The sequence below is a fragment of the Nomascus leucogenys genome, chromosome 21, assembly GCF_006542625.1.
Source record: "Nomascus leucogenys isolate Asia chromosome 21, Asia_NLE_v1, whole genome shotgun sequence".
In the NCBI taxonomy this organism is placed as follows: domain Eukaryota; kingdom Metazoa; phylum Chordata; class Mammalia; order Primates; family Hylobatidae; genus Nomascus; species Nomascus leucogenys.
Window position 1 is genome coordinate 75131882 of NC_044401.1, and position 27652 is coordinate 75159533.

Here is a 27652-nt window from a genome sequence, read left to right on the forward strand (position 1 = left end):
TACGTTAAAATATTAAGTAAGAATGAAATAAAAATAATTCTCTTTTACTTTAGTGAAGTAACAGAGTGGTGTATAAAACAATTTCGTGTATAGTGAGTATTTTCTTATGGAAATTGCATTTGTTTTAAAAAACAAGATATTCATTTTAAAGCCCTGGTCCATTACTGAGTATCGAAAGTAAAATATCAAGTTATTGGAAAATGAATTAATACTTTTAATGCTGAAATATCAGAGGCAAGTTCTAGAGTAAAGCAGTCATTTTGGCAATGAGATATATGATTCATTAACACAGACTTTTTGTCATCACCATTGTTCTTAAGGATTTGGAGGCCTGGCTGATTTTGGTAATAGTATGGAAATCCTAATAAAATTTATACAGTCACCCCTCAATGTCTGCTGGGGATTGGTTTCAGGACACCTGCATCCCCCACCAAGGATATAAAAATCCATGGATGCTTAAATCCCTAGAAAATAGCCTAATATTTGTGTGTAACACACACACACACACACACACCTTCCTGTATTATTTATTTGTTTGGTTGTTATTTATTTATTTGAGACAGGGTCTCACTCTGTCACCCAGGCTGGAGTGCACTGGGGCAATCATGGCTCATTGCAGTCTCAACCTCCCTGGCTCAAGCGATTCTCCCACCTCAGCTTCCCAAGTAGCTAGGACTACAGGCACACACCACCATACCTAGCTCATTTTTTATTTTTTATAGAGACAAGGTCTCACTATGTTGCCCAGACTTGAATGCCTGGGCTCAAGCGATTCGCCTGCCTTGGCCTCCCAAAGTGCTGGGATTACCACTGTGAGCCCCTGCACCCCACGTCCTATATACTTTAAATCATCTCTACATTACTTATGATATCTAATACAATGCAAATGCCATGTAAATAGTTGTGCTACTGTATTACTTAGGGAATAACGACAAGAAAAAAAATCTGTACATATTCATCACAGCTAAAACCATTGTAGGTCTAACAAATTTTCTATCTGTGATTGGTTGAATCTAAGGATGCAGAACCCACAGATATGGAGGACTGACTGTATGCGGAAATACTAGGATGTTTTAGAGTAATCTTTGGCAAAAATGATCTAACAAAGCCTATTAGCATTGCTAGTCTTAATTATTTTAAGGAAGAAGAAAGTGACTTAAAGATAAATCAGAAAGTCTGTTTAAACCAAGCTGTTCTCTTTCATCCTCTAGTAGAGGAAATATCTGGTGACTTAACATGACTTCAGAATCCTTAGATCTGGCTTCAGAGGTGACTCTGACTTAGCCTGAGTTCTGTTCTTGCACATGGACACCTGCTTTGTGATGTGGCACATAATAATTTACTTAATTCTCCCTGCAAGAATACTGAGGAAAGCAGTTAATGCTGACTATTTGTAGTTAAGGATCATGGCTTGGGCTTGATTTGGAATTATCAAACAGTGATGAGTCCTGTGAAGAACTTTAGGGCTCAGTGACTATTCCCACTGTTTACTTTATCCCCGTGTCTTCCATTATTTCACCTGTTCAGAGTATTTTGTTTCTTTGCCTATATTGAAAATCTTCCATCTGATCAAGCACCACCATTCTTGTCCTGCAATTGTGTTCATCTTGGGGGTATCATTGCTTTTATCAGTAAAATAATCCATCTCTTTTTTCTCCCCTCTCTGCAGTTCCAGATTACCAGGAACAGGACATCTTCCTCTGGAGAAAAGAGACTGGATTTGGATTTAGGATTCTGGGTGGAAATGAACCAGGGGAACCTGTGAGTCTTTTGCTTGTCTCTCTTCCCAGCATATTTTTCTAAGGCTTCAAAGCAAATTGGCGACAGTGACAAATCACCAACATTTAAGTCCAGCTAGATGCAACACTGACTCTTTAATCTTGAGTAGTATGGGTTTTTCATTGGGTTTTGTGGAGCTCTCTTTGTCTTGAGGAAGAAGAGACTAGATTCTTTCTAAAAAGTTTGTATGAGTGTTTGTGAAAAGTGGCAGCTGCAGCCTCTGTAGACCACCCCTTTCCCCCAAGGGAGACGAAAACAGAAAGCAAAACAGGAATAGGCCTCACCTAATATCACAGTGGCCTGGTTTTTCTGGCCAGGTCCCTTTACTCTGCCAGCAGGTAGTAGGCTTTGTATGTTGAGTTGCTGGTGTGCAGAGAGTACTTCGCAAAGCCGTATGAGACAGTGGTTGGAGAATGTCAGACCCCTGCCTTTACAGAACTTGAGAAAGAACCCTGAGTAAGGGTCAAGAACATTGAACTTCCCTGGGCCTCAGTGTCCTCCATTTTGGAATAAATTTAGAATAGCATAACAGGGTTCCTTTGAAGGAAGAAAAAACTAAAATAGGTATTGTTAATTTCCTTGTGATAATAACAGCCATTATTCATCGAGCGCTTACTATGTGCCAGGTTCTGTGCTAAAGGCTCTTAACATACATTCTCTCATTTATCCGTCAAACCCACCAGTTTATCCCGTTTTCACATCAAGGAAAAGAAAGGCTAACTAACTTGCCCAAGATCACAGAGCTACCAAATGGAAGGACTGACAAGGTCTGACTCGAGTTCATGTGCTTAGCAACAGTTTTTCAAAGTTCTTTGTAAACTATAAATGCCACGTGAAGGTAACTATAGCATTATTGCCTGCTGGAAAGGCAAGGCAGGCACAAATATTTTAGCTAAGGTTTAGTGAATGGCAAATATAACAGCAAGACACTAACTATAAAGAGTGCTCTGCTTTCGAGTCCTAAAAGACTTCAAAAATGGAGATGTCCAACCAACTTTTGCTTCATTCATTTAAGAGTATTTATTACATATTCCTCATTCCTAGGCACGATGCTAGACCCTTAAATAAAAGTAATATTAATATTTTAATTAGCAGAGTTTTATGGAAAGAGAGTTTTTAAGTAGCTAGAAAAGAAGAATAGGTTATACAATGAAGGGAGAAAAGTAATTTATATCTGCAAAGGGGAAAAAGAGAGTGAGTCATCAATAGGCCACAGATAAACATCTGGAAACTAAGCAAGAAATATTCTTTTCACCATTTAAGAATTGTTGCAATACTTAGCACAATGTCTTGTACACAGTGGGTGCTCAATAAATGTTTGCGGCATGGCTGCAGACATGAATGAATGAATTGTTCCCAGAGATGTGAAGGCCATTGATGTAGCAGTAAACATAGGAGAGCAATGTTTCATCCATCATTCAATTACTCAACAGATTTATATTGGTCACATCGTACCACTGGGTGCTGCTGATACTGATGGCCGCCTGAGGTCTGGAGATGAATTAATCTGTGTGGATGGGACGCCAGTAATTGGAAAATCACACCAGCTTGTGGTCCAGCTTATGCAACAAGCTGCCAAGCAAGGCCATGTCAATCTCACGGTGCGGCGTAAAGTGGTTTTTGCGGGTATGTATTTCATTCATTCCTTCAGACAGTGCGTTGTCACTTTATTCACAGAAAAGGCCTCCTTCCTGTGTCTGCCTCCTTGAGCGTCTATTTTAGCAAATGTTTGCAAATGTGATCAAGCTCAGAATTTCCAGATGGCTTGCTTCTCTCAAACCCTGCAAAAATTACTGTCATTCTAAAGTACTTTAATGTGCCATTTGCATATGTTAAACCAAGGCTTCCAGAGGAAGGCTAGTTGAATATATATCACTTCCCTTCTATCTCCTTGCAAATCAGAACTTAGCCATCCTCTTCATTTGATGCTAATCCTCAACAAATGAGGTCATTATGAAAGTCAGAAGAGTTGTAGCTTCATATCAAGGGAACAAAAATCGGGTTTGTGCTACAAAATAAGCTCATAAAAAAGTTACTGATTTCTTACTGTCCTATGTATTAAACCAAGATTTTTTTGTTGTTGTTTCTACAAGAAAGTTGTAGAGCTGGCCAGTTCTAGGTCAGCTTTGATTCCTTCTTCCTGCCCATAAGCTTTGGACTTTAATTCTCAAAATACTACGTATCCTTTCAGGCTCAGCTCAAATATAACCTTCTTCCCTTGGAAATTCCTCCTCCCTCCAACTGCCTTCATATTTTAGCATTCCCTCCTTGCCATTCTAGTGACTCATGGTTTACTGCCATATCAGAATCTGCCATTTTGAGACAGTCAATTGTGTGAGTGTCTGTCCTTTCCCTTGAAAGCTCACGTTGAACACACCTTGGTTGTTCACCTTTGGATGCAGCTCCCACCTTGAAACCTTTAAGGCAGAACCCAGAATGCAGCAGAGGTGATTGTCTTATATCAGTGGAATTACTGGAGAAATATGACCTGAAATATTATGAATTCTCATGGCATTAATATTAGTGAAACAGAAACCTGTCAGATAAAATTAATTGGTAACTTGTTTAAAAAAAAAAAAGAGTATGACCCATTTTAAATGGTATATGATTAATTATAGAATTCAGGTGTTAAATTCCAGTGTGTTTATGGCCTCACAATCCTTCTCAACATACTATTCCATGCAGCTAAAAGCAGTCAGCTAGAACCAGTTTTTGAGATGAGATGAAAACTATCTGGCTTCCCTGGCACAAATAGAAATAGTAAGGCAATGTGATTTTTTTTTTGTTTCAGGTTTATTTTTTTAAATCTTAAATATTTTGGATTTTTAGCTCTGTGTAAAAGGCATGTCAAATCTATGAAGAGACATGATGCAAAGCGAACTAGTCACAAAAGGAGAAATATTGATTCCCTTTATATGAGATACCTAGGGTAGTCAAATTTATAGAGATAGAAAGCAGAACGATGGTTGGTAGTGGGTGGAGGAAATGGGAAGGGGAATTAGTTTTTAATGAGTACAGAGTTTCAATTTGGGAAAATGACAAAATTCTGGAGATAGATGATGATGATGGTTGCACAAAAATGTGAATGCACTTAACACCACTCAACTATATGCTTAAAAATGGTTTAAAAATTTGTTATGCTTATTTTTCAAAAATTAAAACAATCTATGAAAAGAGAAGCTTTTAGAAAGGAATATAGTCTGATCTAAAACTTGGACACAACACACATTTTGTTTTTGGCATAGTTGGTTCCACCTACTGTGTTGGCTGTTTAGGAGTGCTTTACCTTGCCGTCTGACAGTAACACTAGAATGGTGACTAAATTCAGAAGGAGGCCAGTGTATCCAGTTCTGTGATCAGAGTTGATGTTGACACCTGGAAGCTAAGAAGAGAAGCGTGTGTATGTCTCACAGGTGTTGTCATGAACCCCACATAGGGCAGGTAGCCTCAACGTTACCGTCACCTTACTGTTTGTTGCCTGATGGAAAAAGCCGAGTGGAAATGTGACTGGAAAGTAATGACAATATGAACGTGCATCCAAGGTTGTATCTATGAAGCCAAGATGGCGGTCTTCGCGGGTGTAGCCCTCACCGACGCTTAGGCCCGTCCTTCCCTTTGTGCAATGGGGAAATATTTCACAGCAGGCTGATCTTGCTGCAAACTTGATTCTGAGTGTGGATGTCGACATATAGCATGCTGTAAACAACAAACGCTATTTGGGAGTCCTCTTTGGTGTTAGGTGGGGTCAATGTTCGTAGATACTGAATGGTTAATATTTGTCAAGAGAAGATGCTTTCAATCCGTATATCCAGGTTTTGCGAAACCAGGTGCTGTCTCCTCCCCTCGGTTCATGTTTTGATTTCTTGCAGGAGTTGCAGGAAGGAGGGAGGGGCAGCAGGATGGGGGGCGCTGCAGGACACGGTGCTGTACGCGTGCATCTCTCTGTTACAGTGCCCAAAACCGAGAACGAGGTGCCCTCGCCAGCCTCCTCTCATCACAGTAGCAACCAGCCAGCCTCGCTGACAGAAGAGAAGCGCACCCCGCAGGGCAGCCAGAACTCGCTGAACACGGTGAGCTCGGGCAGCGGCAGCACCAGCGGCATCGGCAGTGGCGGCGGCGGGGGCAGCGGCGTGGTCAGCACCGTAGTGCAGCCCTACGACGTGGAGATCCGGCGCGGGGAGAACGAGGGCTTCGGCTTCGTCATCGTGTCCTCGGTGAGCAGGCCCGAAGCAGGCACGACCTTTGGTGAGTGCTGAACGTGAAATTGCCCAGGGTTTCCCACCATGCCTGGGAGTTTTTGTTCTCTTGCGAGTGAAAGCTGACCCAGACCTCACGTGCAGAAATGCTGTATGGCTTCTTGCTCTGGGTAATTAAAGACTTAATTGGGGGTGGAGTTGATTTGGTAGCTTTTTCCCTTTTGAAGGTTGGGAATATTTGTTCAACCCTTTCAACTTCCACCCTGAGAATGTGATCACGCATACACAACTTAAAGCATGCATCAGATTTGCGTGAAATTTGAATAGCAGCCGGGGGCTGTTGCTCACGCCTGTAATCCCAGCACTCTGGGAGGCCGAGGAGGGTGGATCACTTGAGGTCAGGAGTTTGAGACCAACCTGGCCAACATCGTGAAACCCCGTCTCTACTAAAAATACAAAAAGTAGCTGGGCGTGGTGGTGCATGCCTGTAATCCCAGCTACCTGGGAAGCTAAGGCAAGAGAATCGCTTGAACCTGGGAGGTGGAGGTTGCAGTGAGCCGAGATCGTGCCACTGCATTCCAGCCTGGGTGACACAGCGAGACTCCGTCTGAAAAAAAAAAAAGAAATTTGAATAGCAACCCCTGGACATCATACAGAGTCTACAGTTTTTGCCAAAGCAAGGCTTTTGAAAGGTCTTGAATAGGATAGCACTAATTGCAAGGATCTCAGAATGGTCTTAAGAATGTCTTAAGAGTTTTTACAAGGAGCGTACAGCTGTAAAAATGCTCTAGGAAAAATAGAGGTGTAAGGAGTAAAAATGCTACATGAGATGCTAGTCTGCCTCATCTGTGTTCTTTCTCTACTGTATCCCCATAGGAATTTTTTTTTAATTTTAAATAATATTTTTACTGTTGCTTGATTTAAAGTCTGTTTAAAATCTGAGTTAAGAGTCATTTGATTTTCCTGTCTCATCCAGACATTGAGGGTTTCAGCAAAGTATGGAGAAACACAGTTGTGACTTTCTCAGAAGGTTCACTCTCTGCTGGGTACACTAGCAAAGACCAGTAGAAACCCAGATGATTGCAGAAACTAGTGATATATGAATCTGTTTCCCATTGCAATGGATTGATTATAGATGTATACTCCAAAAATGATCCACCTTCCTGATTGGGTAAAAAGTCATTTGTTATCTCCCGAGCACATTTGTTACTTACTATGGAAAACAATGGGAGAAGGGGAAGGGCTGCGCAGGCTGTGCAGGCTTTTCATGTACCTCAGCTCTATCCCTGAATGACTTATCCACATGGAAACTGGCTAGGATCAGCAAGGTGCTACAACCCTTTAGCATTCTCATGCAGTAGAACTCACTTGGCATCCATTTAATCTTGGTGTGTTGCTTCCTGCTAGAGCTGTCTCCCCGTAAGTTTTATGTTTAACAGGGGACAGTGACTCAGCCAGGTCTATGCATGTGTGGCTGCAGTAACAAACGCCCATTACTAACAGTGCTTTTTGAGCTACATTAATAAAGTTATCATAGCATGTCATGGATGGATGACCTGACATCAAAGCAAGGTTTTTTGGTTTTGTTTTAAAATTAATTTCAGAGACTTTCCTGCTTAATATAAAAATAAAGAGAAGGAAGAAGGGAGAAAGAAATCCCAAATTATTTTCTTCAGATCTACAATTTGACTGTCTGCATGCATCCTGTGATGTTCTTAACTATTTCAGAATTGTCAGTTTCACCTTCTAGAAAGAAATAGCAAATATGTCAAGTGACAGGTTATGTGTTATATAATGAATATTGTATTCACACTCACAATTTGGTCTTTGATTGTTTTCCTTTGGCTCTTACAACGAACAAATTAAACTTTCCCTAATGCCTTGCATGAGACTTCTGAGCTTTGCTGAGCTTTCCTCAGACCTGCTGTTCGATACCTTTGTTATACCAATTGTCCTTGGAGATCAACTAAACTTAGTCAAGACCTTGAATTTGAGTATGGGAGCATTCTAGCACACCTACCTATTGTATTCTAATAGACTGTTAACTTTTAAAAATTATCTTACCTTGATGTTCCATCCTATGATACAAGCTCAGGCAAACCTGCTGAAATTCAAAGGAATTAAAGCACATTTTCCCACACACTTTACCCTTAAGGTCCAAATTATGACGAAAGAGCCTGCTCAGTTAGTTGTAATGTCCCTCATGTTATTTGTCACCCTTTCCAAAAGGTAACTCAACTGCGTAACTACCTTCATAGTCCCCAGAAAGACAAATTCTCAAAGTAGGTGAATATGCATAAGAACTTTGAAACTCAATACATGATTAACTAGATTAACTAGAAATCCTATGTCAGGCCTCAAAGCCAGCCACCTCTCTCTAGAAGTTAGCAATGACATGCAGTGCCTCAAAGTGCACGATAAACCTTTCTCTCCAAATGCACTTTTCTTGGTCTTTGATATTGTGGATGTGCAGTAACTGATGATGAGAAAGGAGATGATTAAAGGAAAAAGGGTGAGGAATGATTTGAACCTAGCTTTAGATCAATGTCCTCAGCCCGAATAGGTACTAGATTTTCACAGTCCTTTGAGGGGATTTTTGTGAGGCAGGAGGATGATTTCAGAGCTAATGAACCAGTCAGGCCACACTCTGAAAGCACATAAGACAAGCTGCTTGAGCAAAGGTCCTAAAAGGAAAAATAAGCTTCAAGGTTGGGTGCTTTCTTGGCTCATCTCTTATAATTACGCCCTTTTTCTAAAGCTTTCGTCATTCTGGGGTGAAGGCAGAAAGTCTGAGTGTTCATTAGGTGTTTTCAGATTGAATTTTTGGTGCTAGCAGACTCTTATCCCTCACCAGATGCCCAGTGATTATTTTTCTAAATGGAGAAAGAACAAAACATTGGCAGAAGCTTAAACAACAGCTGGCAAAAATGAAGTGACATGAACACAGAATGAGTAAAAGCATCCATCCCAGCCCTGGGTTTCACATTTGCAGTCCCAAAATAAGCCAACAGCCAGTTATTTTGGGGCTCTTAAAAATCTTTGAAGTTGCCAACTATCCCAAATTTTGTAATTGGTTTAAGGAGGGCAGCTGGGGGTTCCCCTAATTTTGAATCTGGGCAGGATGGCAGCAATGAATTCTAGTTTCAGGGCAGTAGCTCCTTATACAGACACCCTGAGTATTGCCAATGTTTTGACCATCGGTGCAGAGCTCTCCTTTAATAACATTTGCTTAATGCTTTAATTAATTAACACTTAACCTTCTCTTTCCCTTTTCAACCCTTTTTCTCTTCCCTTTGCTATATTCCCACGTAACTTTAAAAAAATTAAAACTCAATATCAAAGCAGGCAATGCATGTGTGGCTATGCCTCACAAAATAGGTCGGATTATTGAGGGGAGCCCTGCTGACCGCTGTGGCAAGCTGAAAGTAGGAGACCGGATCTTGGCAGTAAATGGATGTTCCATCACCAACAAATCCCATTCAGACATTGTGAACCTAATCAAGGAAGCAGGAAACACAGTTACCCTCCGCATCATTCCTGGGGATGGTAAAGTATACCTATTATCTCTTTCTCTCTCTCTCACTCTCTTGCTGTCTCTCTCTCTCTGTCTCTGTCTTTTCCTTTTCTCTCTCTTTCATTAGTGTTCATTTAACTGAATAGTATTAATTTAGTGGCAGCTTTATTCATCCCTAACTAAATATACCCATCAGGTAAACGTGAGCCATTGTTACTAACCCATACCTCACCCTCTTATGTAATTAATCCTCTAGCCCTGTGACCCTGTGTTGCTGCAAATATAAAAGTTTCAGGCCGGGCGCCGTGGCTCACGCCTGTAATCCCAGCACTTTGGGAGGCCAAGGCGGGCGGATCATGAGGTCAGGAGATCAAGACCATACTGGCTAACACAGTGAAACCCCGTCTCTACTAAAAATACAATAATTAGCCAGGCGTGGTGGCGGGCACCTGTAGTCCCAGCTACTCCGGAGGCTGAGGCAGGAGGATGGCGTGAACCCGGGAGGCGGAGCTGGCAGTGAGCTGAGATCGCACCACTGCACTCCAGCCTGGGCGACAGAGCGAGACTCCGTCTCAAAAAAAAAAAAAACAAAAAGTTTCAGAAAAATCTTCACCCTTTCCTCAACTTATTTAGCTTTTTGTGTCCTTGTCTTCAACACTATAAAATAGTTTTAATACATGTGGTACAGATCCTCTGATATGTATAATATGAACTGTATTATATGGTGACATGACAAAACCTGCATGGTGGCAATTCAGAGCCAGTACTATGGTTTTTTGGAATAAGTGAATATATCAAAGTTTTTTATTTAATGGGAGAATCTAAGAGTTTGTGTCTACTGGATTTGTCCCTAATTTTTGGACGTGAATGAAGAAAGAATGAAATCTCTATATTTTTGATAAATTGTATCTACATTAAATAGGCCTGTCCTTATTTATTTGTGTGATTAGTTAAATTCAAATCTTTGGTTCTTTTATATAAGTGGTGATTCTGCCCCCCAGGGAACATTGGCATTGTCTGCAGTGGGTGTGAGTAGCATCTAGTGAGGTCAGACATGCTTCAAAACATCCTACAGAACACAGAACAGCCCTCACAATAAAAAGTTACCCAGCACAAAATACCAATACTCACTGTATTATTCATGTTTAACAAAAATTAAGTTGAGGCTGAATGCGGTGTCTCACGCCTGTAATCCCAGCACTTTGGCAGGCCAAAGCAGTTGGATCACCTGAGGTCAGGAGTTTGAGATAAGCCTGGCCAACATGGTGAAAGCCCGTCTCTATTAAAAATATAAAAATTAGCCTAGCGTGGTGGCACATGCCTGTAGTCCCAGCTACTTGGGAGGCTGAGGCAGAAGAATCGCTTGAGCCTGGGAGGTGAAGGTTGCAGTGAGCCAAAATCACGCCACTGCACTCCAGCCGGGCGAGACTCATCTCAAAAAAAAAAAAATTTAAGTTGATAGGCTAAGGTCAGGAAGTATAGATCCTTTAGAGAATTAGGTCCTGAATATTCACTTTATTCTAAGCTGACTTCGCCCTTGGGAGGAAAGTGACACTTGTCCCAAAATGTTTAAATGTCTTTTTTCAGTCTTGCTATACATGTTATAAACTATATATTCTAAAACTCAGTGAGTATTTCTGAAGAAAAAATCTGATTTATAAAGATAATGTGATAAAAACTCTATGCCATGTATCTATAAAATAAGAAAATTAGAGGTTTCATCTGAAAGTTATTTACCAAATGAGTATTTTTATATACTAACTGCTAGAAAGTGAACTTTATAGTTCAAGATTTGAAAGGTATAGCCAGTGCCTTACGGAAAAGGTAAATGCAAAACCAAACAGTAAAAATTTAAAATTGTTGATTCCAAGAACAGAGAACTTTCTCTGCACCAAAAATATCCCACACTAAATGTGGAGGAAAACACTGGCCTCTTGAATGATGGTGTAGTTCACCCTCCTTCAAATGCATGGTTAGTCACTTACCGACTGGTCTGGAGTTCATTCCACCAATTCACCACTCTGGAAAGCTATTACAATTTAGGAAAGTGGTCACAAGATGATAGAACATAGGTTCCTAATGGGAAGGATGAAGGAAGCCAGAAAATATAGTGAGAAGTGATTGAGAGAGCCAAATGCGGTCCAGACATCCCTCCTTTCATTGCACTTCATTTTATTGCGCTTTGCAGGTACTTCATTTTGTAGTGCCTTGTACAAATTGAAGGCTTGTGGCCACCCTGCTTTGAGCAAGTCTGTCAGTGTCATTTTTCCAACAACAGGTGCTCACTTTGTGACTTTGCGTCACATTTTGGTAATTCTCACAATATTTCAAGCTTTATTAGTATTAATTATTATTATATCTGCTGTGATGACCTGTGATCTGTGATCTTTGATGTTACTGTTGTAATTGTTTGGGGGTGCCACAAACCATACCCACATAAAATGATAAACAATTAATAAATGTCATATGTGTTCTGACTGCCCCACTGACTGGCCATTCCCCATCTCTGTTCCTTTCCTCGGGCCTCCCTTTTCCAAGAGAAAGCAATATTGAAATTAGAACAGTAAATAACCTTACAGTGGCCTCTAACTCTTCATATGAAAGGAAGAGTCACACATCTCTCACTTTAAATCAAAAGCTAGAGATGATTCAGCATAGTGAGGAAGGCATGTCAAAAGCTGAGATAGGCCAAAAGCTAGATCCCTCATGCTAAACATTTATCCAAGTTGTGAATGCAGAGGAAAATTTCTTAAAGGAAATTAAAAGTGCCACTCCAGAGAACACATGGATTTTAAGAAAGGGAAACAGCCTTATTGCTGATATGGAGAAAGCATGAGTGGTCTGGATAGAAAATCAAACCAGCCACATCATTCCCTTAGGCCAGAGTCCAATCCAGAGCAAGTTCGTAACTCCTCAATTCAGTAAAGGCTGAGAGAGGGGAGAAAGCTAGAGAAGATAGTTTGAAGCTAGCAGAGGTTGGTTCATGAGATTTAAAGAAATAAACCATCTCCATAACATAAAAGTATAAGGGGAAGCAGCAAGTGCAAATATAAAAGCTGCAGCAAGTTTTCCAGAGTATTTAATTATTAAGATCATGGATGAAGGTGGCTACACAAAATGACAGATTTTCAGTGTAGACAAAACAGTCTTCTATTGAAAGAAGATGTCATTTAAGACTTTCCTAGCTAGAGAGGAGACATCAATACCTAGTTTCAAAGCTTCAAAGGACTCGCTGACTCTCTTGTTAGGGGCTAATGCAGCTGATGACCTTAAGCTGAAGCCAGTGCTCATTTGGCTATTCCGGAAATGCTAGAACCTTTCAGAATGATGCTAAATGTACTCTGCCTGTGCTCTAGAAATGGAACAACAAAACCTGGATGACAGCACTTCTGTTGTGCTGTGGTTTATTGAGTATTTTAAGCCCACTGTTGAGACCTACTGCTTAGGGGAAAAAAATTTCTTTCAAAATATTACTGCTCATGGACAATACACCTGGTCACCCAAGAGTTCTAATGGAAATGTACAAGGAAATGAATGTTGTTCTCATGCCTGCTAACACAGCATCGAACACATGCAGCTCATGGATCAAGAAGTCATTTTGACTTTTAAGTCTTACTACTTAAGAAATGTATTTTGTAGGGCTATACCTGCCATAGATAGTGATGGCTCTAATGGATTTGGAAAATGCATTTGGAAAGATTTGGAAAATTTTCTGGAAAAAATTCACCCTTCTAGATGCCATTAAGAACATTTATGATTCATGGGAGGAGGTTAAAATGTTGACATTAACAAGATTTTAGAAGAGGTTGATTCCAACCTTCATGGATGAGTTTGAGGGGGTTCGTGACTTCAGTGGAGGAAGAAACTGCAGAAGTTCCTTTGTGGGGAAATAGCAAGAGAAGTAGAATTGGAAGTGAAGCCTGAGGATGGGACTTAATTGCCGTAATCTCATGATAAAACTTGAGGTATGATACTCTGAGGTATGCTTTGTGTGTGGATTTAGACACATTTATCAACATGTCATGGAAAGATATCAAACAGACTAACCCAAAAGAACAGGACCCAGGGATTGACTTGCTGGGTTTATAGTTGGTCAATCTTATTGTGGGAATGAGAACATTCGAAAGAAGGAAAGAAAGTACTCCCTGAGTGAAGAGCTTAGAAAAAGAGTTCGAAGTCAGTAAAGACATAAATACTCAGAAGCGACTTATTCTGCAGTGTAGATAGTAGATGTTGACTTAATTTAATAAAATACACAGCTGGGTGCAGTGGCACATACCTGTAATCCCAGTGCTTGGGGAGACTGAGGCAGGAGAATCACTTGAGCTCAGGAGTTCCAGACCAGCGTGAGCAACATAGCGAGATGTCGTCTCTACTAAAAATTCAAAACAATTAGCTAGGAGAGGTGGCTTGCACCCGTAGTCCAACTATTGGGGCAGGGGGTGGGGGCAGGAGGCGCTGGCAGGAGGATGGCTGGAGCCCAGGAGGTTGAGGTCGAGCTTCAGTGAGCCCTGATCATGCCACTGCACTCCAGCCTGGATGACAGACTGAGACCATGTCTCAGAACAAACAAAATAAAATACACTGGAAAAAAAACTTTTAAGCCTGAACGCCAAAAATTATCATGCAAGGTGGATTATCCAATAACAGTTGGCATTATAAAGGCAATTTAAACATTTAAATACGTAGGAAATATAAAATTCACATAGACATCTTGTGCTACCTTGGTTAAAAACAAGTAAACATAAAACTGGTACAACATAGTTGAGGATTGATATTTTTTAAGGCAATACATGTTCTGCTGAGCATGTGATTTCATCCAAGATGTTTCAGGAATTTGGTTGATATGATCATAAGCTTCTTCTCTAGTTACTTTGTAAGTGCCAGAAGCCAGGTAAAGGGAATCAAGTCTGGCAGAGGGTGAATATGTGCTGCTCATTTTCTTTTTTGTTTTGTTGAGACGGAGTCTCGCTGTGTCACCGAGGCTAGGGTGCAGTGGCGTGATCTCGGCTCACTGCAAGCTATGCCTCCAGGGTTCATGGTGATGCTCATATTTTAAGCGAGTCTGAGAAACAGCACTTTGGAAATTAGAGTTGAAGCAGGGGAGTTAGATTTCTCAAAAGATGTGGGAGATCCAGGAAGATTTTGCAAACCCCTGGAAGACAAAGAGTGAGCATTACAGTTCAGTGAAGAGATAATCACACCGGGTCCACTTCCTTTCTGTGAAAGTGTGTTGGACATAGTTGATTCCAAGGTAAAATGGACGTGCCTATGCCTCAGGTCTCTTTCATGTCTTTTACTCTGATATTTACTTCATCAAGTGGCCCAAAGACCGTTTGTTTCATGATATCTACAAGGAGACTGAAGGTCTTAACTCAAAGTGGTTTCTAAGTTCTTAGAAATCCATCACGTCTGGGGCCGGGCATGGTAGCTCATGCCTGTAATCCCAGCACGTTGGGCGGCCAAGGTGGGCGGAATGCCTGAGCTCAGGAGTTCAAAACCAGCCCAGGCAACATGGCGAAACCCTGTCTCTACTAAAATACAAAAAATTAGCCAGGCCTGGTGGCGCATGCCTGTAGTCCCAGCTACTTGGGAGGCTGAGGCACAAGAATTGCTTGAAACCAGGAGGCGGAGGTTGCTGTAAGTCAAGATCATACCATTGCACTCCAGGCTGGGAGACAGTGAGACTGTGTCTCCAAAAAAAAAAAAAAAAAAAGAATCCATCACGTCTGGGACACTGTTCTCAAAACCCCAGGAGGCCCTTTGAAAAGGTGCTGTGTCCTTTGTGCAGTGCTTGAGTCTACTCTGAGTCCATTTCCATGTCTAGTTCATGCTATCTGATTCTTTGTTCTTGTCATCGGTAGCCTTATTCTTTCTCCAGTTTCACTCATCTCAGTCTTTAGTTTCCCTCACTCTGCTTCCCACATGTTTCTCTGACTTTTCCAACAAAACCTCCAAAAGGTGATTCCTCTTTCCTTGGCATTATTGTATGTTAGAAGGTCTGGCAGGAGTGTTTTCACAGCCTTGGTCAGGCCAAGGTTGGGAGAGTCCTTACCTTCACTGCTTTGATTCTCTTTGGGACCAGTGGGGACAATGGGGGAGGGCAGAACCTTCTCTCCTGTGAGATATGGGCAAGGGATGAATGAATAAATACACAATGGCAGCACAGAAGGGCCCAGAGAATAGCTGAACTTACTGAATCTGAACTTGAAATCTAAGAAGTCAAACAACACTGGCATTGTATGGAGATGCCCCATGGAGTGGGAGAGAGACTTTAATCAGACAAGGATAGAAGCTCCCTGAGCCAGGTAACATGGAACCATCAGATTGAATCAAGTTCAATATAATGAAAATCTTTAGAAGCTTAAAAATGCTTTATTTGAATAATGGTCCTAAATTTGCACTTCAGATCACTCTTGATTCAAAGTATTTGGTTATGTAGGAGGTAGAGCTTGGCAACATATAGATATTGCTGTTTCCTTGGCAAAGGCATTAGAATAGGAAAAAGTCTCCCAAAACTTTTAAAATATTTATGGGATTCAAATTTTCCCGTGCCGCCCTTAGATATTTATTACATACGTGTTTATCCAGTAAAATATTTATAACAGGAATAATTGTATCCTTTGTTGATTTGCTTGGCTTTCAATGTGGATTCCATAAGGGGAGGCTGAGGATATTAATATGGGAACAAAGTTAGAATTGGAATTGGAATTGCTTGTCACAGATAGATTAGTTGAAACCCAAGATGGAAGCTGCTGTCGGAAGAGTAAGTGCCGAGATTTGGAATAGTCCCTGGACAGGGCTGTGAGAGCTAGGATTTGCTTCTCTTGATACATGACTGCCATTGAAAGTGTAGTAATCTCCATTTTCACTCCTCTGGGAGAGCTAAAGTAGGTATAAGCACTGTTTAATAAAGGATGTTGGGTACTTTCTGGAATTTGCCATAAAGTACCTAATCTGTCCATGTGCCTTGCAGTTTTTTTTTATTATTATTATTATTATACTTTAGGTTTTAGGGTACCTGTGCACAATGTGCAGGTTTGTTACATATGTATCCATGTGCCATGTTGTTTTGCTGCACCCATTAACTTGTCATTTAGCATTAGATATATCTCCTAATGCTGTCCCTCCCCCATCCCTCCACCCAACAGTCCCCGGAGTGTGATGTTCCCCTTCCTGTGTCCATGTGTTCTCATAGTTCAGTTCCCACCTATGAGTGAGAACACGTGGTGTTTGGTTTTTTGTCCTTGCGATAGTTTACTGAGAATGATGTTTTCCAGTTTCATGCATGTCCCTACAAAGGACATGAACTCATCATTTTTTATGGCTGCATAGTATTCCATGGTGGATATGTGCCACATTTTCTTAATCCAGTCTATCGTTGTTGGACATTTGGGTTGGTTCCAACTCTTTGCTATTGTGAATAGTGCCGCCATAAACATACGTGTGCATGTGTCTTTATAGCAGCATGATTTATAGTCCTTTGGGTATATACCCAGTAATGGGATGGCTGGGCCAAATGGTATTTCTAGTTCTAGATCCCTGAGGAATCGCCACACTGACTTCCACAATGGTTGAACTAGTTTACAGTCCCACCAACAGTGTAAAAGTGTTCCTATTTCTCCACATCCTCTCCAGCACCTGTTGTTTCCTGACTTTTTAATGATGGCCGTTCTAACTGGTGTGAGATGGTATCTCACTGTGGTTTTGATTTGCATTTCTCTGATGGCCAGTGATGATGAGCATTTTTTCATGTGTCTTTTGGCTGCATAAATGTCTTCTTTTGAGAAGTGTCTGTTCATGTCCTTCACCCACTTTTTGATGGGGTTGTTTGTTTTTTTCTTGTAAATTTGTTTGAGTTCATTGTAGATTCTGGATATTAGCCCTTTGTCAGATGGGTAGGTTGCAAAAATTTTCTCCCATTCTGTAGGTTGCCTGTTCACTCTGATGGTAGTTTCTTTTGCTGTGCAGAAGCTCTTTAGTTTAATTAGATCCCATTTGTCCATTTTGGCTTTTGTTGCCATTGCTTTTGGAATCCAGCAGCACATCAAAAAGCTTATACACCATGATCAAGTGGGCTTCATCCCTGGGATGCAAGGCTGGTTCAACATACGCAAATCAATAAATGTAATCCAGCATATAAACAGAACCAAAGACAAAAACCACATGATTATCTCAATAGATGCAGAAAAGGCCTTTGACAAAATTCAACAACCCTTCATGCTAAAAACTCTCAATAAATTAGGTATTGATGGGACGTATCTCAAAATAATAAGAGCTATCTATGACAAACCCACAGCCAATATCATACTGAATGGGCAAAAACTGGAAGCATTCCCTTTGAAAACTGGCCCAAGACAGGGATGCCCTCTCTCACCACTCCTATTCAGCATAGTGCCTTGTAGTTTTAAAAGTCAAATACATTGACACCTCTTTCTAATACTGTTGCTGGAGGGCAGGGAGACTCCTACTCTTGTTTCAGGCCCTTCTTATATATTTTTTCCACCGTAAGTGGCCAATTTTGCTTTGAGATAAAGCTCTTTTTTATGATGGGCTCATCTTTATATTTTAAAGCGCTAGAGAGCATTTCAGCAAATACAATCCTGGTTTAATTCCAAATGAAGAATTAAAAGTTCAGTAAAACAAGTATAACTTTATTGATAGTATAAAAACATCCTGGAAATCTAGGGTATACCTAAAATTATTTTGGTGCTGCTCTGGGGATGGCTTATAAAATCTAGCCATCAAAGCAGAGTGTTTCATATTTTAATTCATCTATGATACTGCTTGGTGAAGTTGGTAGTATTTATACAGTAAAATAAAATTATTTCTTATTTGAAAGGAATGTTCCAATTAGATATGATTTCCTCAATACCAACACATAATTCCTATGTAAACCGAAAACTAAAAGTTCACTGTCAGGCAGGTCCTGGGTCTAATTCCCAATATCTCCACCTGCTGCCTGAGTGACCTTAGACATATTAGCTACATTTTCTACACCCCGGTGTCTTCATTTGTAAACTGGGGCCATAACTGCATCTATTTTATTGAGTGGTGAGAGTCAAATGAAGTAATATATGTGGTAATGGACTTAGCACAGTGCTTGGCACATTTAAATGATCATTAAATGGTGGTGGTTCGTAGATTAAAATAAACAACAAATGAGGAAAATTCAGCAAGGTCAAATCGACATTTGCAGGCTAAATGTTAATTTTACCGTGTGTAAAATTAAGCTTCAACCCAAAAATGAGTTTCACAGACATACAGATGAGGAAAAAAATAGCAAATAAAGGATAGGAATAAAAATAATAAAGGAATTCTGTGTATTGGGTGATTATCTCATCAAATCATGAAAGCAGCAGAAAAATAATAATAGTTTGAGAATGGAATCTGATCTGCTTAGAAAACTCTGGCTACCAACAACACACAAGAACTCTAAAGAGGAACCTCTGTACAATTCAATCATTGTAATCACTTTGATTACAAGGAGACATTCTTTTTAGTATCCTGATTATGATTTCCCCATGGCCTGAACAAACTGGTGATTTCTGAGAGTCTCCATAAAATTAATTGCAATGAGCAATATGAAGTTTGCTAAAAGACCAATACATGTGTTTATGAAAGTTCTGGAGAGTCACAGCAATGGGCTATACAGCTTGTTTGTCATATTTAGTGACACAGTGAGCGTACTTTATAAAATGTCACTGATTCATCTCCTTGGTTCTGCTGGTTAACTGCCCTCAAATGGGAATCATATGAAGGAGCTAGTTTTCCTCCAAAAGCTCTGAAAATAATTTGCTGTTATAATAGCAGTCATTAAAATATACCAACAATATGCTTTTAACATTATGATGAGAATAATAAATAAATGGTACCAAAAAGATGCTAATCACCTCTGAGCAGTTTTTGTGTGCCAGGCACTATTCCAAGCAATCTTCTTAGATCATCTTTGCCCCAATTTCCTTAGATAATTCTCTTATTCCCAATATGCACACGAGAAAACTGAGGCAGTGAGAATTTAAGTAACTTTGCTCAAGTCCCATCCAGGAAATTGAAGAGCACAGAATGCAAAGTCAGATAAGACAGTCAGACTCCAGAATCTGACCTAGTCACCATTGTGCTAAACTGTCTCCCAATAAGCCTGAGAAACACCGCCTCCCCAGCTTGGACGGTCACAGGCATATTGGTGTAGTAAAGACCCAGAGGAGTGCATAGGAAATGATTGGTAAAACGGATTTTGGCAAACATTGTCCCAAAACATGAATGGGATTCACATAACAATTCACTTGATTTAGTTATTTTCTTCTCATTCTTGTGCCTTAGCTATAAGAATAATGGGCTTTTATGGCTGCAATATATTAACTGTTGAAATCATATTTCGACTTTCTCATTTTGCAGAGAGTTTAAATAACTTATACAAGGTCTCATAGTAATAAAAAGTAGTAGCTGTAAGAAATGTGCTTATTGAGTGCTTATTGTATTTCAGGCACAGAGCTTGAACATTACATATACTTTTATCCATGAGAGGGGAATTATGGTCATCACCCCATTTTAACAGACAAGAAAAATAAGGCACACAGCTAATGAGTAGAAAAAAAAGGTGATTTGATCCCAGGTCTGAATCTCAAGGCCATGCTTCTAACCACTATGTGTCATGAAAATAAAATAACAAGAAGCCGGACCTAAGCTGAGTAAGATGCTTGGGAAATGTAAATGGAAGATAGACCACAGGTAGTTGGGATTTGTGGGATGTCTTTTGTTCCAGGACTCCAGTGGAAAGATATATATTCTAGGTATCTCAGTTTGGAATAGTTAACATATTTTCCCATATGATAGTTAAATGTGATGGGAAGATACATGTATTCAGTAAACACAAAAGTGCCTACTATAAGCCATAGGTCTCCTGGTAACTTCTAGATTTAATGGTGCACTGAATTAAACGGGCATGCACAGGTGAATCTTATAATGGAACCTAACACCACATTTAGCATTTTCTTTATTAGAAAATGTATGACAAGTTTCAGTCAACCTACAATTAAATATTAAAAATACAGCTTGCTCATAGTTGGTTGCTACTTGCCTTGATCTTAATGAAGAAATTATTAGTAAAGAACATATAGCTATTACTATAGGAATGATTATATTTGAGTATGTGCGGTCCTTAAGTGCAGTCTGTAGTTGCACTTAAAAGTGTTTTTGGATTCAAAATCTCCAAACTTCTGGAGATAATGAAGTTGCTTGTGAATGTGATTAGTGGAGAAGAAGGTCAACTTATATAGGGATATAATTCATTTCATGGGGTGGCTTCATGATTTGTATAACTTATATTTACAAACTCTGTCTCTGACTAATGCAAATTTTAAAATTGACTTTTCATGAGTGATACCAAAAACATCTGTCAAGAGTTCCATATTTTCAGTTGTGCTGTATTAAAAGCAATGGGAAAGAAAGTGGATATTATGTGTGTGTTTAACAAGATGTTAGTACACTTCTGATTTTAATATTCAGTTGAGGAAATCAAGCCGACTCACTAAATATTGCTGATAAATTGCAGGAAATGTTGGCAGAGACATTTATTATCAGCCTTTAAAGTTCTGGAAGAGAATTCTGCTGTGGTGCAGCACTTTGATGGGACTGCCTTTTTTCAGTGGCAGGGGAGGAGTGAGAAACACCTACCTTGGCTAGAATTTTAGAGCAGTGTTTTCTTTAGCAAACTCTGTTTTATTTGTGGAGGTGTCTGTTTGGGAGAAGGGTCATGGGGACATACATGACCCACATCAGAGAAGATCTTAAAATGGTTTATTAAACTCCTAATTGTCTAGAAATTCAAGTCAGACTGTTTGAAATGGGGACAGAGAAGGCACACTTGTTACTCAGATACAGGGCTTCTGCATACCTCCTGGCTGGAGGATGTCTTCTCTGTGGCCTTCATTTCTTTATGTTCTATCCCTCTTTGCAGAGTCCTCAAATGCCACCTTGCTGACCAATGCAGAGAAGATCGCCACCATCACCACCACACACACCCCTTCTCAGCAAGGGACCCAGGAGACAAGGTCAGACATGGCTTTGGTTTCCTTTGTTAAAGGGGAAAAAAGTAACTCCCAGCATGACAATATATGTCCTTGATTCTTTCTCAGTTTGCTAATGGGTTGCTCTTATATTTATTTCTTTCACTTTGGCAGGAATACCACCAAACCAAAGCAGGAATCTCAGTTTGAGTTCAAAGCACCCCAGGCAACACAGGTGAGCACCATGTCTCTTTTTTCTCTATACTTGGCACATTTCCTTCCAACTTTCTCAAGCTACTTTTATGGGATATTTTTTGAAGCACCTTTAATTTAAAAGAAATAACCTTTTGTGAGGTGATTTACCAAATATATACTTACATTTGATTGTCTAGGAAATAACATTTTATTTTACTACCTTAACTTATTCCTAGATAGCCTTTTCTAGGAGAAAAAAAAATGAAAAGCTGTAATTGTCACAAGGATTGGCAGTTAGAGAAAGCAAAGCAACCAATATCTACTCATAGTATTCATAAACATGCTTCTGCCAAGAAAATGTCTTTTTGATAAGGTGTTTTTCAGGCTTGGGAATTTAAGGTGAGATCCATAGAGCAAAATGCCTGTCCTCAGGATGGCAAGGGAGAGTGTGAAGATAATAGCAGGTGAACCAAATTTGAGGAACTTTGGGTGATGCAAAATTAAACAGATTCCTTTTTTTTTTTTTTTTAATAGACAGGGTCTCACTATGCTGCCCAGGCTGGACTGAAACTCCTGGGCTCAAGCAATCCTCCTGTCTCAGCCTCCTGAGTAGCTGGTATTACAGGTGCCCAGCTGGGTTCTTTCTTTACTGGTTGCCTGGGGGCTTTCGGTTGTCCCTTCATAATTTTCCTTGATCAGGATTTGGAGAGGTTTTGTTGGTATCCTCATGATGGGCGTAGCCAGCATTTATTGGACACAGGTCAGGGAGGCTGGGCATCCAGCAGCCAGGTGGCTGGTATCATGTAATGAGGAATTGTCCTTCCCCAAATGCAAATCACAGCCTCACTGATTAAATTTTAATCCACATGTGTTACATTAAATACACACATGCACATAGACATGCTCATAACTGTTTTCAAATTCTGGATCTGTGACTTCTGAGATTAATGAGGATGAATCAAGATTATTAATAAACAAGAGTCACCAAGAGGGGAGTAGAGATTGTGCCTTTTTGCCAAGAATGTTTAGGAAGAGTCCTGTGGATATTAGTTCTCCTAGAATGATTGCATTTAATTTCTTTAAATAGGAGCAAGATTTTTACACTGTGGAATTGGAAAGAGGAGCCAAGGGATTTGGCTTTAGCCTTCGAGGAGGCCGAGAGTATAACATGGACCTCTATGTTCTGCGCTTAGCAGAGGATGGTCCTGCAGAGAGGTGTGGAAAGATGAGGGTAAGTGGAGAGAGGAGTCTGGGGTAGGTGCAAATAAACCATCTGCAGTGAATTCTTGTCATATATGGTTAGAATGTTCATGTTCGTAAGAATTACATTTTCTATAGCTTTCATGATTCTCTTAAATGCATGACTCCTACCCTACCAAATATTTCTCCCTAAAGCACAATTAATTATAGCTGCTAAAGTTAGGTGAACACTTACATCTCTTTGGGGTTGATACAGGGAATAAAGGATTTAAATTACTTGCAAATATATTAGAGTAGATATTTTTCAGAGCCTATTTCGATAGTTTTTGTGCTTAATGTCATGGGACAGGCACATCCCTTGGCAGGAATTCTGGGATACCCTGGCATGCTTAGAAAGCAGGAAAGCTTTATGGCCCTGTAGATTCTGGGCAGTGAGGTCTACTTATCCTCTAGCTGGTTACCAGTGGTCTTAACCTTAGGCTCAAAGAGAGCAAGTCTACTCTCTGCCTTAGCAAAGAGCCAGGGCTCTGTGGCATGAATATTCAGAGTTGCTCTGTAGTAAGAGCTACAAATTTTTAATACATAAATGCCAAAAGTCCACTCTGCTGTGTTTCGCTAATATCTGTTCCTGTAGATGAATGTGCTGTTCTCCTGGGCAGATTAGATGATTAAGAAAACATAAATCATCTACTCATAGATAGGTCACATAGATTGGCAATTGCCCATGGAGAGCCATTTACAACAAATTAAAAGAAATCAAGACAGTCAGGCCAGGAAAGGAAAAAAGTGAATGCAGTTGGGCCTGAGCAGGAAAAGGGAAAAATTGATTAAGGGTGAGGATCGTAACACTTGCACTTAAGCCACAATTTTGATGTTTTAGTTTCTTCAGAGTGAATTTTTTAACATTTAAAATTGAGAAGGTAGAGCATGAATGTGTTTTAAGAAAATTAAACAGTGAAAAATATAGTAAAAATAGCGTCCAGGGCCAAACAGTCTACCAGTTTCTCTCATATCCTTTTCTTTTGCATGTATATATTCAAGGGAAGATACATGGTGGTATATATTTCTTTTGTTTGAATTTCAGATATAAGGAATTTATTTTCCCTTGCCTTTTAATCACTTTAAAAAGTTTCTGATCAAATGAAATATTATTATGCTACTTTGTATAATGGTGTATAGTTTACATGACAGGTTTACATGTATTACCTGATTTGATGCCAGCAGCTTGGTAGTTGTGAGTGGTATTATCAGCCTCTTCTATAAGTAAGAACGTAGACTCCAGGAAGTTAAAGTACGGGGAGCAAGTCAGTTACCAAATGATAGGATTCAAATTAAAGACTGTAGACTTGAAAGCCAGTGCTATTCCTCTTCTTTTTAGAATATAAGCTCTGTTTGAGTAGGGATCTGCCTCGTCTTGTTTATTCTTTTATTTCCAGTGTCTAGAATAGAGGCTGACACAAAGTGAATGCTGCATTCAATGTATCAGTCAGGATTATGGTCTCATCTGAAGTCTCACCTGGGGAAAGGTTTGCTTTTTAAGCTCACTCACATGGTTGTTACCAGGATTCAGTGCCTTATAGGGCAGTCCCTCATTTCATTATCCTGGGACTCCAGAGGACAGCTCATAACATGCATCAGGGCAAACGAGAGAAGCAAAGAGCACAAGTAAGACAGATGACAAAATCGTTTTATGACCTAATCTTTGAACTGATATCATTTTTGCCATATTCTGTTTATTAGAAGCAAGTCACTTGATGTAGCTCACATTCAAAGGCAGGGGGAGATTACACAGGTTGTGAATGCAAGGAGGCAGAAATCATGGGAGCCTTCTTAAAAGCTGTCTACCCCAACCATTAACATGCCCTTACTGCTTTTTTCCCCCCTTTATCATGTAATTTGGCATATATGTAGTTTTCTAATTTTCTTAATTGTCTTTCCCTCTTTAGAATATAATCTCCATGAGGGCAGGGATTTCTGTTGGTCACTGCCACGTCCAAAGCAATAGATGTTCTGCCACGTGCTTAATAAACATTTGGTGAATCCGTACATGAATTTTAAATCTCACTTAGTTTTCTTTTGCTTTGGCAGATTGGTGATGAAATTTTAGAGATCAATGGTGAGACCACCAAAAACATGAAGCATTCTCGAGCTATAGAACTCATTAAGAATGGTGGCCGCAGAGTTCGTCTGTTTCTGAAGCGGGGAGACGGCTCAGTACCAGAATATGGTGGGTCAAACTATGAAAACATTCCTTCCTTCCCTGGCATGACTCCATGAATTTGTCTCCAGAACGGCAGCAGGAAAGTCTTTTTTGTTTCCCCTATTCACCAGTGTCTTACCAGCCTCTCGCACCATGTGATTATTTGCCTCGCTTGTTCTGAAATCTCTACACATTTCATCCTTTTGCTTGCTTACGTGGACTGGGGCATGGCCTAAGACAAGATCTTTATAGCCCCCTTTCTGATAATCAGAACATTCTGTCTAGTCCGACCAAGAGCGAAGGAATGTTTGTTTGAACTGTGCCAAACTGTTCCTCAGATCCAATTGTTAGCACAAAATGACTATATACTCCTTTTAAGAAGCAGGAAAGCAGGTTTCCTGAGTGATACATTGAGGCACAATTATTTTTTCCTTTTTGGTTACTTGGTGTCTTTATTTAAGAGGCATGAAATTTTGAGAGATTTGGGGGCTTTGCTCACCTCCTTTATGCTCTGTATACAACACTTCTCCATCCCCCAACTGGTCTCTTACCCCAAATCAGACCATCTGAGCCCAACTACTGTCAAACAAACAAACAAAAACTGTTAATATATTAGCCATAATGTTTTTAAATGATAAAGGATGAAATAAATTCCCAGTGCTCATCATGAGGGAAACATGTGACTATACCTTTCCTATGAGGAAAGCCAGGTTATACATAGAGTTCCTTTGTCATATCTTTAGACTTGATTTGAGTAGACAGCAATGATCTTTACATAGCTTAGTGTTCTGATGGCAAAATATTGTATATGATAATAATTATGTCCTATTTATTTGAGATTTGTGTTTAAAATTAAAAAAAAAAAAAAAAAAAGCTATGCCCTAGATGTAGGGCTTTTTTTCCCAACCAAAGGTCTACAAAAGTTTCTATAGAAACTGTGATTGAATGGTCCCCAGATACGTTGGTCCCCTTTATTAGGGATTTATCTATTATCACCCTCTTTTCTGAAAGTCATTCTGCACAATTCTCAGTTGCATTTTGGACTTGATGAGATGTTTAATTCAGATGCAGCTCAAGGAGAAGGATAGCTCCTTGGAGGGCCAGCCTCCCCAGGTGTTGGACATTTGTACAGGTGCAAAATACGAGGGGTCCGAGGTACAGGGGGAGGGTGGGTACTAGACAAGGCCCCTATAGACATGGCCAACCACAGGGGAAGTATTTTGACAACATTGAGATGCTGTGGCTGTGCACTGTACTAAACTTCTGACCATTAGGTGTATTGATACCACTGAAACTGTGTAACATTGTCTCCCTTTTCTGTCTTCCCTATGCTTCTGTTGGATGTGATATTTCATTTGAGAGTCATCGTCAGTAACCTGTGTACCTTCTCAAAACCTATGTCTGTTGCACTGAGGATGAAAATCCAACACTAACAGATGTTCTTTGGGCTAAAAATAAAGATCATTTAAATACATGGTTTTCCAAGAAGGGTTGAACCTGCCAGGGTTGTGCTACTGTAATGTCTCCATGCGTCACTTGGACTAAATCTCTCTAATTCCATTGATTAGAGTCACAAATGGGTTATAATATGTTAAGTTCCAATATTTTTCTGACTTGATTGGAACCTGCTTCTCTGTGAGGCTATTTTTGTAATGAGTTTTTTGTACTTAATTTAACTGCCACGGTCTTTGGTGGGGTGGGAAGGGATTTTGTTCTTTTGTTGTTTATTGTTAATGCTCTCCTATGCCAGCCTGTCATTGTTCCAGTTGTTTGAAAAAAACAAAAAACAAAAAACAAAACAAAAAAGGATGCATTCATTGTCTGGGTTCTCGAGTCACCTTATGGCTGTCTAAAAATGTCACTGTTCTGATTGCGGTCTCTGCAGCCTTATTTGAGTGTTGCCTTAGACTGTCTGACTGGACAAATAAACTCTCTTTGCCCTATGTTAACAAATGTAGATTTTTTTTTTCTTTCCTCTGTGTTATAGGGAATCTAAATGTTCAACTTTTTCTCTTTCTCTCTTTCTCTTTCTCTCTGACTGTTCTTGGTGCTGGGCCCTCCCTTCCACAGCGATGATACCTCCTAATATCGCTGCATGTATGAGAAATGAAAAGCTCGGGGAGGCTTGCTTCTACCTTATGGGCCATAATCAAACTACGGTTTGTAGCTCAATCAATACTAGGTGTTTCTGTGCTGTGGCCTAATTTCCTCATTGCTTCTGCTTAGCTCTGTTTTGATATGTTTGGCAATTCATTCTGAGCACCCTGCGTTCTTTGAATTGTAAGTACAACGCTGACCCTGTTGAAGTATTGCCTTCCCTTGTCTTAAAAGTAGGCATAAGAACCCACTGGTGATCCAAGTACCTTCCTGTATCCAAATCTTCAAATGACCTTTGTTAAGAACTTGTTTTTTGTTCATTCTCATAGCCAACCCAGTATTTAGAAAGAATGAACCTTGTATCATGGAGCCCTGTATCATAGGGCTTTGCTAGATGGGAAGATGAGATTTCCTGCTTGGTCAGGTATCTCTTTGCAAACTACAGTCCATGGGCCCAATCCTG

At 40.0% G+C, this 27652-nt stretch overlaps 1 protein-coding gene across 11 annotated transcripts in view; it reads left to right on the plus strand.

The window, feature by feature from the left end:
• The window catches only part of MAGI1 (membrane associated guanylate kinase, WW and PDZ domain containing 1), a 679526-nt gene that overhangs the window by 646742 nt on the left and 5132 nt on the right, over nucleotides 1-27652 (plus strand). For 2 of the 11 annotated variants that reach the window (XM_030801832.1, XM_030801833.1), the window contains exons 16-24: nucleotides 1670-1761; nucleotides 3213-3405; nucleotides 5731-6024; nucleotides 9318-9521; nucleotides 21449-21542; nucleotides 21672-21732; nucleotides 22780-22923; nucleotides 24981-25119; nucleotides 27163-27251. In XM_030801832.1, the coding sequence (XP_030657692.1) occupies nucleotides 1670-1761; nucleotides 3213-3405; nucleotides 5731-6024; nucleotides 9318-9521; nucleotides 21449-21542; nucleotides 21672-21732; nucleotides 22780-22923; nucleotides 24981-25119; nucleotides 27163-27251 (1310 nt within the window). Of the gene's footprint in view, nucleotides 1-1669; nucleotides 1762-3212; nucleotides 3406-5730; nucleotides 6025-9317; nucleotides 9522-21448; nucleotides 21543-21671; nucleotides 21733-22779; nucleotides 22924-24980; nucleotides 27042-27162; nucleotides 27252-27652 lie in introns of those variants that run through there. The other 9 variants (XM_030801834.1, XM_030801835.1, XM_030801827.1 and 6 more) reach the window with 6 other exon arrangements.